Source organism: Anolis sagrei, chromosome 4 (genome assembly GCF_037176765.1).
Source record: "Anolis sagrei isolate rAnoSag1 chromosome 4, rAnoSag1.mat, whole genome shotgun sequence".
In the NCBI taxonomy this organism is placed as follows: Eukaryota; Metazoa; Chordata; class Lepidosauria; order Squamata; family Dactyloidae; genus Anolis; species Anolis sagrei.
Window position 1 is genome coordinate 110,847,384 of NC_090024.1, and position 14,376 is coordinate 110,861,759.

Consider the following 14,376-nt stretch of genomic DNA (forward strand, 5'->3'; position numbering starts at 1 on the left):
ATGCTCTTTGATTGAAGGTGAAGTATAAATCCCAGCAACTACAACTCCCAAATGACATAATCATTTTTTTTAGTGAAGGACATACATTGGGTTGTTAGGTGTCTTGTGTCCAAATTTGGTGTCAATTCCCCCAGTGGTTTTTGAGTTCTGTTAATATCACAAACGAACATTACATTTTTATTTATATAGATTTTCATTGGGGGTTTTTGTCCAGCTCTGCTTTAAGCAACAAGTGAGCACTTTAAGGTGGCATCAAGTAGTCTACTGAGGTCGTGTTAGTAAAGCATACTGAGATCTTATTTCCTCAGTGTTATGGAAAAGCTGGTATGGTGCTCATTTTGTGTAGGAACTGAGTTCTTGTTTTCTCTAAAAGAAAGCAAGCAGTGGGGACACAATTTGAAAGAGAAACCCTTCTCAGTTCTTCAGAAACTCTGGTAGCATCTGTTTTTCAACCAGGAAGTCAGTCTCTGTAACATCTTTAGAAAACTTTGTGACTTCCTGGAAACGAAGAAGAAGAAGAAGAAGAAGAAGAAGAAGAAGAAGAAGAAGAAGAAGAAGACAACTGCGTTTTAGGGAAGTGTGAGCAAAATTGTCTGTGACGTCATTTGGCTGAAGAGTGTGACTGCGGTTGGTTAGTTTCTGGGTGACAGAGGAAGCTGCTCACCGGATGATAAGGAGACATTGCAATGTATGCTCATAGTATATTCTGCATTTGATTTGGACCGTGGCAAGGCCTTTGCACCAAGCTATAACAATTATTTTGCCTTCCATAGACAGGCACACACATGCTGTTTAGTAAGAATACACCCAATCCGTGGATATAACCATGCTTTTGTGGCTTAAACTCTTGGCCTTTGGCTTGGCCCTTGTGGACGTGGGTGTTTTTGGAAAAGGTAAGAGAGTCATGACTTATTCATTCCTTTTGGAGCTGTAAAATCTTCTTGAAAACAGCAGTAACAACAAAGCCGTGTTGAATTGTTAGAGGACTAAATGTTGAAAATCGCAGGTCTGCTTCTGAAATATTTCTGTGTTCCCAGGAAAGTTGGAGAGTGTCAGAACATTTGCAAGCTGGTGTCTTTGGCATTTTATGTATCTATTTGGGTGCAGTAATTTTTTTCAGTGCAGTGTTCATAACTTAGTTGCAGAATGCTATGCAATTTACATGTACTCCTAAGTAGAGAAAACAATGTAGAAATAATTTCCTGAAACTGGCCATTTGAAACACACTATTGGGGAATAGCACCCATAAAGGGAGCCCCCGGTGGCACAGTGGGTTAAACCCCTGTGCCGGCAGGACTGAAGACCAACAGGTTGCAGGTTCAAATCCGGGGAGAGGCAGATGAGCTCCCTCTATCAGCTCCAGCTCCTCATGCGGGGACATGAGAGAAGCCTCCCACAAGGTGATAAAACATCAAATCATCCAGGCATCCCCTGGGCAATGTCCTTGCAGACGGCCAATTCTCTCACACCAGAAGCGACTTGCAATTTCTCAAGTCGCTACTGACATGACAAAAAACAAACAAACTCATAAAGACATCCAATTTATTTCATAAGGAGATCTCCCTATCCAGCTTGGATAGCTATGTAATTAATAACAGCAGCATGTTTGTTACTTTTTGATATTTATTATTATTATTATTATTATTATTATTATTATTATTATTTGAAACACAACAAGATGAGGCCACAGCAAACAAGATCACTCTATTAGCTGTTGTATTGGATCACACGTCGGACGCTTTCCAAGTGTCTACAACTATGTGATGTATCAGCAAATAATGCATGCAGATCCAAGTAAGGTGGCCTTCTGCAGCTGGCAGATGGTAATTTTGTCAGCGGCAATTGTGTTTAAGTGCAGGCCAAGGTCTTTAGGCACTGCAGCCAGTGTGCCGATCACCACTGGGACCACCTTGACTGGCTTGTGTCAGAGTCTTTGCAGTTCGATCTTTAAATCCTCATATTGTGTCAGCTTTTCCAGTGGTTTCTTTTCAATCCTGTTGTCGCCTGGGATTGCAACATCAACGATCCATATTTTGTTTTGTTTTTTAACAATTATTATTATTATTATTATTAGTAGTAGTAGTAGTAGCGACAGCAGCAGATTTATTTCACATTGGTCAGGTTAAGTTTCTCTATACTATGTAGCATCCGAGTTGTCTGCATTGTGAAAATATTCACGGTGAACCGGAAGCCGCAATATTTCAAATCAAAGATCTGGAGAAGAAATTTTAATTTATTTTTTTTAAAAAAAGGAAACATTTAGTCTTTAGCATTTCAGTCAAACACATATAGCATTTGGATTATTTATTTATTTATTTATTTATTTAGAACTTTTATATACCGGTCTTCTCACCTCCGACGAGGGACTCAGGCCGGTTTACTAATTAGAAAGGCTTATTTTCAGACATTCCATTAGAGAGTTTTGTTTTACATTTTTTTCAAAGTAAATGTCATGTAAAAGCAATAATATAATACAATTTCCCTTCTCTCTCCTTTAACAATTGACTTTGCTTGCTATCAGTCTTTGAGCCACTCCCTGTTCTCAGATCCTGTATTTAGTTCCTCATCTTTCAAGCTCTGATGCATCAAATATCTTATTTTGAAAAAAAAAATCTGATCACATTATGCATCATCTTGGATATAATTTTAACTATTGGGAATTTGTCTAAACTTACTGGAAAATTTGCTTCCTAAGTACTGACGCTACTGGTGCGGCTTTTTAAAATTTCATCCAACAAGGGTTTCTACTTTCTCTTGAAATCCCATCTAAGAAATCTGATTCCCTATTTATTTATTTACTAATTTATCATATGTATTTATTCCCCACTTTTCTGCTAAATTCTAGTAGCAACCCTTAATCTGGTAGCCAAGGACATCATATTTCCATCACAAAGCTTTATAGGTCCGATACGATTTTTTCAGAGGGTGGTTTGTGAGCTTCTTACTGTTGAAGTATAAGAAACTTGAATGGATCCCAGGGTCAAAGTTTTGTCCCTGGCTTGGGAGTTTATGATTAAGGACTGAAAAAGAAAGAAATAAGGAAGTTTAAAACACAGAGAAATAGCAAGAGGTCCACATCTGGTTTTTAAAAGTTTGTATTTTGGGATGTTAAGCGTATCAAACACAGCAAACTCTATATTCCTTCCAAACCGGGATTCTCAGATGTCTGCTTATTTACTTTTTCAAGTAAACATAATCTACTAGTGTAAACTGTAAGGAGATATCTTTGTATGATAGGTGTTATCCAGATAATAAATAATCAAGCAGGGGGAAAGAGACCATTGCTTCATTCTTATACTTTATATTATCCAGGAGTTGTGACTCTCCTACTTTTTGGGGAAATCTGTTCCATAGTTTATAGGTCCACTGTCAGTTTCAGTGTCATGAACCTTCAAGCCATTCATTGCATTATGTTGACCCGATAAAGCCATAGGGTTTTCTTAGGCAAGAAATATTCAGAGGTGGCTTTCTCAGCTCTTTCCTCTGAAATATCATCTATAGTACCTGGTGGTTTTCTAGAGCTTACCCTGTCATATAAAATCTGCTGCCTTTGGGATATTTAGGCCCTTGAGCATTATCGTTCTGGAAATAAAGCCCGACTGCTCATTGGAGAGAAGGATAGTAGATGAAGTACTTTGACCACATCATGAGAAGAAAGGAAAGCCTAGAGAAGACAACTATGCTAGGGAAAATGGAAGGAAAAAGGAAGAGGGGCCGACCAAGGGCAAGATGGATGGATGGCATCCTTGAAGTGACTGGATTGAATTTGAAGGAGCTGGGGGTGGTAACAGCCGACAGGGAACTCTGGCTTGGGCTGATCCATGAGGTCATGAAGAGCCGGAAACGACTGAACGAATGAACAACAACAACAACACCATTATCGGTGGTGATCACTTATGATTGTCTTCCAAAGATAGAGTCTTGACAGTGGATCCATAAATAACTGTGAAGACCTATTCTGGAACCACATGATATTTCACACTGGATTCAGATGAAAGGCAGTCACGACAAGAGTTTGCTTGAAATTCCTTCTTGGCACATTGCTTCCTTCACTCCGTATTCGACTATTCGTGCCTCTTCAAAATCCATATAATTGCTGGTAACTCCATTATCAGTACGACATACTGATTTGGTTTCATTTCCCCAGATAGTTAATCTAATCTCAGGATAACACTAACCATTTGTGTAAATCAGCTCTGTAATTTCTATTGGTTTAAGACACTGTGAATACTAAAGAATACCCTCCGAGTTTCTCAGGAAAACACATGGGAGAAAAATGTTGGAAAATTATAATAATAATAATAATAATAATAATAATAATAATAATCCTTTATTTGTACCCCACTACCATCTCCTGAAGGACTTGGTGCGGCTTACAAGATGCCGAGCCCAAATACAATAGTAAAACAATAACAACAACAACAGCAATAACTCAAAAAGACAAAGCAATAACATTAACAACACACTATGATGCAATTAAAAACAATGGCAGGGCCAAATGTAATGAAAAGTTAAAAAGTGCTGGGCATGACCAGGTGGGGTGTTTGGAAGGGGGGGGGGTGGGCATATAGGTATCCTAGATCTCTGATAAAGTGCGTTGGGACATAATACTAGGAGTTTCCTTATTCTGGAAAGGCACACTGGAACAACCATGTCTTCAAGCTCCTCCTAAAGATTGCTAGCGATGGGGCCTGCCTGATGTCTTTAGGGAGAGAGTTCCAGAGTCGAGGGGCCACCACCGAGAAAGCCGTATTGTCTTGACTTTATGTTTGCAACTTATACTTCATAGAGTTCAACTCTTGAGTTTATGAGACATGAAGAGGGACACTAATGTTGAGTAGTCCATTGTGCTGACTTTATGTTTGCAAAGATTATGGAAATTTCTTAAAGACAAATTGCAGAAGGGTATGGAGGGGAAAGCATTTGAATTTCAGTTATTGATTTGCCCCTATACCTCCTCCCTTAGGCTTATTGTTATCTCTATGTGATCCAACTTTTTAGTTTCAGAGTTTGGTTAATGGGGGGCAATTAAAAACAACTTGAGATGAGGCATATTTGTGGGGGAAATGGTGCGCCAAAGGACAGAGTTGCTGAACTTCTAGTTTAATAACTGAGAAAGACACTTGATTAGGGAAATTTTGTGCTTCTTTCATGATTTTTTTGATATACTCAATAATGTCAAATCTGTTTGCAGTCACTACTAAACAAAGATGGATTTAAGTTCTTTTATGATTTTACAAGCTGGTTAACATTATGACAAATCAGAAATGGGTATGTAGGATGAAGAAAAAATCAGTTTCTATCAAACGTGTTTCTTACTGTAGCACCACTGATTTTATCTACAAAATTTACAAGAATGGTATCTTGGTTTAATAGCTTTAGATTTTCTGATTTTAAAATGCTGATGTAGTTGAAAATCTTTGAACAGGATTCCACTTGCATTTTAAAGTCAATCTTACTTTTTCGTTCTTTGGAAGTTACAAATATACATTTTAAAACAAAAATTGTGTGTTGTCGAAGGCTTTCATGGCCAGAATCACTGGATTGTTGTAGGTTTTTTCGGGCTATATGGCCATGGTCTAGAGGCATTCTCTCCTGATGTTTCACTTGTGTGTGGTTTTGGAAAGTATGCTTTGCAGTAAAGGGGGCAAAAAGAGAGAGAATAGAAAAGATAGGGGGAGAAAATGCACATGATAAGATTTTTTTGTTCAATTTTATTTATATATTTTATGGTTTTTATTGTTTTTCTCCACTCCCACCCTCCGCCCTTCCTGTTAGACATACAGTTTGTATAATAAAGCACAGATATTACAAGTCTTAATCTCAATGTTTCCACTCCACATCTTAATACATTCTCTAAGTAATTCCTAACTGTATCCCACATGCTCTTGAATATTAAAAATCATAGGGAGGAGGGAGCAAGCTTGTTTTCTGCTGCCTTGGAGACTAGGACATGGAACAATAGCTTCAAACTACAAGAAAGGAGATTCTTTTGAACTTTAGGAAGAACTTCCTGACTGTGAGAGCTGTTCAGCAGTGGAACTCTCTGCCCCAGAGTGTGGTGGAAGCTCCTTCTTTGGAGGCTTTTAAACAGAGTCTAGACGGCCATCTGTTGGGGATGCTTTGAATGTGATTTTCCTGCTTCATGGCAGGGGGATGGACTGGATGGCCCATGAGGTCTCTTCCAACTCTGTGATTCTATGAAACAGTGTCCATGGTGGCCATGCAGCAAAATCCAACAAAATCCAATATCCACAAAAGTAGTAACTTTTTTTGGAAACCTAAATGTACAAAATGCATCACGCAAACTTTTGAAGTTCCACTGGCATTTTCATCAGACAAAAGATGTTAAAACTCATATAGAAGAGGAAAAACTCACAATGTTAGAATGATAGACACACTTTTTGTATCGCGTTGCTTCTGTTGTAGTTTAGTTGTTTTTGGAGGGATCTCAATGTAGGCAAAGGCCACTCCGTCTCTTGGCGATGTGGGGACCAGGAACAAAAAGCAATAAAAAGAAGTAATAACATTTCAATGCCATAATCGTTAGCAGTTTTCTTCTCTTGTATGATTTTTAAACATCTCCTCCTTGATTAAAAAAACCCCAGTATCCATAAAAGTATTGCTACTTTATGGATTTTGGAGTCCCAGTAAAAAAAAAAAATGTTGTTTTGTGGATTTTGGATCATACTGCATATTAATGCGAGTTGATCACAGTTCCTATAAACATTTTTTCTTGAAGTTAGTCTCTATAAAATACATATACATGAGTAGGTAAAACAGAGAAATCTCCTGATTGAACACTGAACAATCAATGGAGCATGCCCCCCCCCCAGCACCAACTGCTATTCTCGTCCAGAGTGAAGAGAGGGGAGGCCAGGGGACAGTTCCATCTTGTCTCTTGCCTATATCATCAGTGGGAGGCCTCCCCCTCCCCCCGGCACCAACTGCTGTTCTCATCCAGAGTGAAGAGAGGTCCCTGCCTATATCATCAGTTGGGAGGCCTCCCCCCCTCCCGACACCAACTGTTGCTCTGGTCCAGAGTGAAGAGAGAGGGGGACAGGGGACAGTTCCATCTTGTCTCCTGCCTATATCATCAGTTGGGAGTCCTATCCCGCCCCCCCCCCCCCGGTACCAACTTCTGCTCTGGTCCAAAGTGAAGAGAGAGGGGGCCAGGGGACAGTTCCATCTTGTCTCCTGCCTATATCATCAGTTGGGAGTCCTATCCCCCCACCCCCCCGGCACCAACTTCTGCTCTGGTCCAGAGTGAAGAGAGAGGGGCCAGGGGACAGTTCCATCTTGTCTCCTGCCTATATCATCAGTTGGGAGTCCTATCCCCCCACCCCCCCCCCCCGGCACCAACTTCTGCTCTGGTCCAGAGTGAAGAGAGAGGGGCCAGGGGACAGTTCCATCTTATCTCCTGCTTATATCATCAGTTGGGATCCCCCCCCCCCCAACCTGGCACCAGAGGGGGGCTACAGTTGAATACAGTTTCATCTTGTCTCCTGTGCTTTACTAATAATATAATATAATATATTGTATATACATATAATATTTATAATATTATAATGTAATACAATATACTAATAATAATAATAATAATAATACAATATTATAATTATATATTTTATATTACATGTGATATTACTAATATTACAATGTGCTGGTGTAGTACAATATAGTAATATATGGTACTGATATTTACTAGGCCTGGGTAACAACGGAAAAATTTGTTTCTAAAATCGATTCGTTTTTTGGGGGATTTTGCATTTCGTTATTTAAAATAATTACAAAATTTTCCTTTTAAAAAGTTCGATATTTACGAAATTTCGTAAATGTGAAAAAAATTACAAAACATTAACGAATCGATTTTCGAAACAATAACGAATCGATTCGTTAATGGCGGACGCGACCACGAAATACGCTAAAAAACCTCCAGAAACTTCTGAAGCTTCCCTCTCCCTCTGTTGTTGACTGTTGGTGTGATATTATAATTTTTTTTCACTAATTAAACAAAAAACAACCATAAAACTTGCCCCAGACATGCGGAAATAATAACGAAACGACCTCAAAACAATAACGAAACGAATACAATAACGAAATACGAAGCATTTACAAAACTATTTAAAAATTCGTTTTTTTAAAAAATTGCTCCAGAATGGTTCGTTATCATTTTGTAATTAAAAAAATTAACGAATTATTAACGAATTATGAATTAACGAAATGAAACCGCCCAGCCCTAATATTTACTATACGAATAATTTAATATATTGTATGTATATATATCTTGTAAGCCTCTCTGAGTCTCCTTTGGGATGAGAAGGGCAGCATATAAATGTAATAAATAAATATTGATTTCATGTACGGCAAATGCCCTATATAGATCAAATTCTGGAAATACATTTACGTGTTGATCATTCAAGTACTGAATAATACTTTTTTATTTATACAAGTGATTTTTAAATATATATATACAATGGATAGTGCGGAATTGGTAAGCCGGATTGTAAAATTATATGTGCGATATTATTGTAAGATTAGTCATAACACATAGATGGGAAGAAACTGGTTTATGAAAAGAAGCAAAAACGGTTAAAGCTTAAAGGAGAGAATCCTGCCTTTCATTTTAGGGTGATGGTGGTGTTTTTCTTTTTTATAACTGACTCTTCTCAGTTGACTGCTGTTCTCTTTTCTTTAGAGAGAGTGGGCCAGTCCATGTCTTTTCATTTCACCTCTACTGTTACCTTATGCAGTGTCTAACAGAGAAGGCAAGGAAAGGGGTTGGAAAGGAGGTTATACTACAATAGTTTTCTACAAAAGGAAGATTTTCATCTCCTTTGTCTGCATGAGGTAGATGTCTAGGGCATGTGATATCCTAACTAATTGTTGCTATAGAAATCCTATGAGGTACCAAGACTCGGGAAATATCCTATTGCTGAAAGGCCATTGCGTTGTTTCATTTGGATTTTGTGCATGTTAGAATATTATACTTTATGCTTATATTCTTAAACAGGTCAACCTCTCCCCACTGTTCTTTATGTGTTTAATTCTTAAAAGTGATTTTTTTTACCCTTTTTGTCAGGTAGGCAGACAGTTTTCTATAAAAGAGATTTAGATTTAATACTGTTGGTGCAGAGCCAAGCTATGCATATCAACTGCGAAATAAGCATATCCATTCACACAACAAAAAGAGAGAGACTCAATTTTGCAGTATTCAAAGCTTGACTTCTTACCTTGGTTTAGTGACTACTTTGGCGTTATTCATTATCAAGGCTGAGGATATCATAGAATCATAGAATCATAGAATCATAGAATCAAAGAGTTGGAAGAGACCTCATGGGCCATCCAGTCCAACCCCCTGCCAAGAAGCAGGAATATTGCATTCAAATCACCCCTGACAAATGGCCATCCAGCCTCTGCTTAAAAGCTTCCAAAGAAGGAGCCTCCACCACACTCCGGGGCAGAGAGTTCCACTGCTGAACGGCTCTCACAGTCAGGAAGTTCTTCCTCATGTTCAGATGGAATCTCCTCTCTTGTAGTTTGAAGCCATTGTTCCGCGTCCTAGTCTCCAAGGAAGCAGAAAACAAGCTTGCTCCCTCCTCCCTGTGGCTTCCTCTCACATATTTATACATAATAGTGTACTACTTTTGTGATGGTGTCCCATTTCGAGAAATAAGAAAGTAACTAGAAAAAAAGACGTTGGATTTAGTTTATTATTATTAAGTTGTTTTAAATTAAAAAAAAACATTTTTGTAATGCAATTATATTTACACTGAAAGGTGGGAAAAGTATTATATGTGTGTTAGAATACCACTGAAATTTGTGTTAGATGCCTGCTTCATAGGCCTTATTGGAATGTACCAGAACATTTTGGTGCCATTGTCATTGTGAGCCTTTAAGTTGTTTCTGCTTTTTTTTTTGTCGTGTCAGGAGCGACTTGCGAAACTGCAAGTAGCTTCTGGTGTGAGAGAATTTGCCGTTTGCAAGGATGTTGTTTCTGTGATGTATTAAGGCAAATACATCACAGAATTTTCTTGCCAAGATTTGTTTAGCACAGGTTTGCCTTTATCTTCCTATTGAAGATAAAGACTTTCTGTATATATTTCAGATTTCAATATTAATGTCAAAAATACGTAGTATGATTTTACATAGGATTTGTGCTACATTAGAACAGTCAAGACAAATATCACTTAAGTAAAATAAACATTAAATATTAAATAACCAGAAAAATAAAATAAGGTGTAAACACTAAACTAATCTGGGAATCTGCTATTGCAACACATCCAATGAAGTGGTTTAAAACCAGTATAAAAAAAAGATTAGGACTAAGTACGTTCCAGTCTACTTGGAATACACGAAGTTCATTTCAGAAGCGTGTTGAAGAACTGGTCCAAGAGTCCAGAAGAGCCTTGACTCCCCATGTGACCTCCCCCCCTATTGAGGCTGAGAGAGTGTGGCTTGCCCAAGATCTGCCAGTGAGTTTCCACATCTGAGCAGGGATTTGAATCCGGAGTCTTAGCCTGGATCTACACTGCCACTAGTGGGAAATTCACAATGAAGAAGCACAGTCTTCAGTCCTGCCGGCATAGGGGTTTAACTCACTGCTCCCTGCAGGCCCGTAGCCAGGATTTTGCTTGGGGGGGGGGGGGGGGGAGGGGCTGAGTTTGTTTCGGGGGTCAGGGGCTGAGTCTGAGTGAAAGAGGGTCTACCCTAGCAAACCTTTTGTATCGCTACCGCAATACCCCCATGCATATGGGATATATTGAGTATGGTGATTAGATCATGATATGAATAAACACAACAGTTTAAATAATGCACCAGTAAGGCCTTTTCGCGAACCACCATGAGAATTTCGGGGAGGGGGGGCTAAGCCCCTCAAGCCCCCACCCCCACCCCCTTGGCTACATGCCTGATCCTGCATATCAGATATTTACATTACGATTCATAACAGTAGCAATATTAGAGTTGTGAAGTAGCTGAGACTCTGGAACTCACTCCCCAAGGATATCAGACAAGCCCCCACATTGGCAGTCTTTAGGAGGAGCCTGAAAATGTGGCTGTTCCAGTGTGCCTTCCCTGAATAAGGAAACAATGCCCTGCTCTGAATAATTTGCTGCAATTGTCCTCAGAAGCACTTTACTACCCATTGGGTTGGTCTCCCTACATTATCTTTTAAAACCCTCCTGCTTAGATGCCTCTGTTCACACCCAGTGTTTATTTTAAAATTTTAATTTATTACATCTGGCCCGGCTATAAGGTCTTAAATTATGTGTGTTATTGTTTATATGTGAGTTATATTAGTTGTACTGTTTTATTGCTTGCTGTTTTGTTGTTACTGAGATGTGTTGTTGGCCTCATGTAAGCCACCCCAAGTCCTCTTGGGGAGATGGTGGAGGGGTATAAATAAATTGTTATTATTATTATTATTATTATTATTATTATTATTATTATCAATGCTGATAATCCACATTGTCTACTTTCAGATGGATTATATTTCTTTATTTATTTACTAAGGCTGGGCGGTTTCGTTTCGTTAATTCGTAATTCGTTAATAATTCGTTAATTTTTTCAATTACAAAACGATAACGAACCATTCTGGAGCAATTATTAAAAAAAATGAATTTTCAAAAACGTTTTGTAAATGCTTCGTATTTCGATATTGTATTCGTTTCGTTATTGTTTTGAGGTCGTTTCGTTATTATTTCCGCATGTCTGGGCCAGTTTTATGGTTTAATTAGTGAAAGAAAAATTATAATATCACACCAACAGTCAACAACAGAGGGAGAGGGAAGCTTCAGAAGGTTTTGGAGGTTTTTTAGCGTATTTCGCGGTCGTGTCCGCCATTAACGAATCGATTCGTTATTGTTTCGGAAATCGATTCGTTAATTTTTTTTACCATTTACGAAATTTCGTAAATATCGAACTTTTTAAAAGGAAAAATTTGTAATTATTTTAAATATCGAAACAAAAAAAACCCCAAATACAAATCGATTTTAGAAACAAATTTTTCCGTTGTTACCCAGGCCTATTATTTACCTTTCTCAACCCCGAAGGGGACTCAGGGCAGTCTTACAAAGGCAACAATTTGATGCCGCATGTGCACATCTTTATATAAAAAAAACTAATGGTCGTCATTAGCAGCCTAAAAACAAACAAACTATGGGGCCAACTGACATCAAATTTGGCCTCCAAACTTCTCATACCGCAAGGTATGACCAACAATTGGGATATGGAGAGTAGAGGGGGTCAGTTCTTTTTTAAGTTTTCCTGGATGGACTAAGCTCTTGCCTTTTACCACTGTATTCCTATTTCTAGTGTATTGTGGTAATATGCCCACTCTCCTCTCCAATTTCCATACACATATATTCCATACTGTTGCAATCCAGAGCAGGGAACGAGGCCCTAAGATAACTACCCACCACACTTGGCTGTGAAAAACAATCCTTTTTTATTGAAGAAAAATGGTTACAAAATAAAGGAAAAATGCAAGTCAAAAGCCACAGCAAAATCAGCAAACATGAATTTAAATGGACAAAGCAAAACCAAAAGCCTCACTGGGAAAATACTGGAATCTGTTAGCAATCCACTAACCGTACTTGATATCCTAGAAATCTTCCCAAACTATGGCCAGGGAACCGGGAGAACTGCCAAGGTCTTCATCAATTCTGAAACAATGCCTGAACTGAGGCAATCAGCCTGGCGTATTGCAATTAAAACTCAAGAATCGGTTCCGTGAACCGCCCTTCTGTTTTGAAGCCAATGTTTTTAATTCTTGAATTCGGGAGGATCGATGCAAACTGAGTGTTTTACTTCTGTCTTCCCAAATTTGGCCCCTTCTGTTGTCATTACAGTTAACAGGTGCAGAAGGGAGGGAAAGTTCAAGGTCTCCCTCTTCAACATTCTCATGAACACTGGTACTTTCATTTTCCAAATCTACGGAAGTTCCTTCCTCACTAATTTCAGGAACATTGGCATTTTCCAAACCTACAGCACTTTCTTCCTCACTAATTTCAGGAGCATTGGCATCAAAAGGTACATTTCCACTAGCATCAGTAAATATACTTTCATTAGCATCAGGAGGAACAAACAGAGAATCAGGTTCAAGTTCAAACTCAGGCTGAACCCCAACACATACAGGAATACATGTGGAGCACACAAAAACCGTAACTCTTTCCCAGGGCCTGTCCAGACAGGGCCTTTATTGGGGGAACTCCCGTAATAAAGGAGGGGCTGTCCAGACACAGTCCTGGTTTGTAGCAAATAAATTTCATAGTGGATTTATTCTGTGGCTTCTTGGAAGGCGCAGGATAAATACAATATTTTATAAATATTTATTTATTTTATTTATTTACTGTGCTTATAGACCGCCGTTCTCAGCCCTGGGGCGACTCACGGCGGTGTACAACATGTAAAACAAGATGCAATTTACAACATAAGCTAACATCAACTAGCAATATCAAAAACAACATCAAACAACAACATCAATAACAATAATACAATTACAATAAGTCATACGCGACATCTCATCGTTGAACCACAATCCAAATATCGTTTTCCGTGTTCCGTTCCTATCGTCATTGCCAATTGTTGCAGCACTTACTCAAACGCCTTCTCAAACAACCAGGTCTTTAGTCTCTTGCGGAACGTCATAAGGGAGGGTGCCAGTCTGATGTCCACAGGAAGGGTGTTCCACAGCCGAGGGGCCACCACCGAGAAGGCCCTGTCTCTCGTCCCCGCCAGGCGTGCCTGTGAGGCAGGCGGGATCGAGAGAAGGGCCTCCCCGGACGATCTCAAAGCCCTCGTGGGCTCATAGGCCGAGATGCGGTCAGACAGGTATTTTGGGCCGGAACCGTTTAGGGCTTTGTAGGCCAGCACCAGCACCTTGAATTGGGCCTGGTAGCAGATCGGCAGCCAGTGGAGCTGGTACAACAAGGGCGTTGTATGCTCCCTGCATCCCGCAGGGAGCATACACATTCCCACAGTTTAGTGAGCTAAATAAGCCTCATAAACTCTGGGAATACCCACCCCCTCCCCCCAAACCCCTTAGAAAAGTAAAAAAAACTTACCAGGCCTGCAATATACCCCCGGAGCAGCTCTCCCAGCATGTACAAATGACCCACCAGGGGAGCGAGGGGGGGGGGAGAGGAGGAAAATCGCTTCCCCCCCCCACTCTCCTGGCACATCATTTGCATGCATTGAGAGAACTGCTCTGAGGGTACACTGCACGCCTGGTAAGTTTGTTTTACTTTTCTAAGGGGTCTGGGGGCTTGGGGGCTTGGGGTGAGGGGGGCAGGGCTTCTGGACATTCTCTCAGGCTAGTCCCAAGAGAACTTCTGGGCATCCATCCCAGAAAGCGTGCACTTTCTGGGGTGGGTA

General features: G+C 39.6%; 1 protein-coding gene across 1 annotated transcript in view; it reads left to right on the forward strand.

Annotated features, from left to right (window-relative positions):
• Positions 1–600: 600 nt before the first annotated feature.
• PTPRC (protein tyrosine phosphatase receptor type C) overlaps positions 601–14,376 on the forward strand; it is a 161,301-nt gene continuing 147,525 nt past the window's right edge. The window contains exons 1-2 of the mRNA XM_060774568.2: positions 601–688; positions 774–893. Of these exons, the coding sequence (XP_060630551.2) occupies positions 827–893 (67 nt within the window). The 5' untranslated portion in view covers positions 601–688; positions 774–826. The remainder of the gene's footprint in view (positions 689–773; positions 894–14,376) is intronic.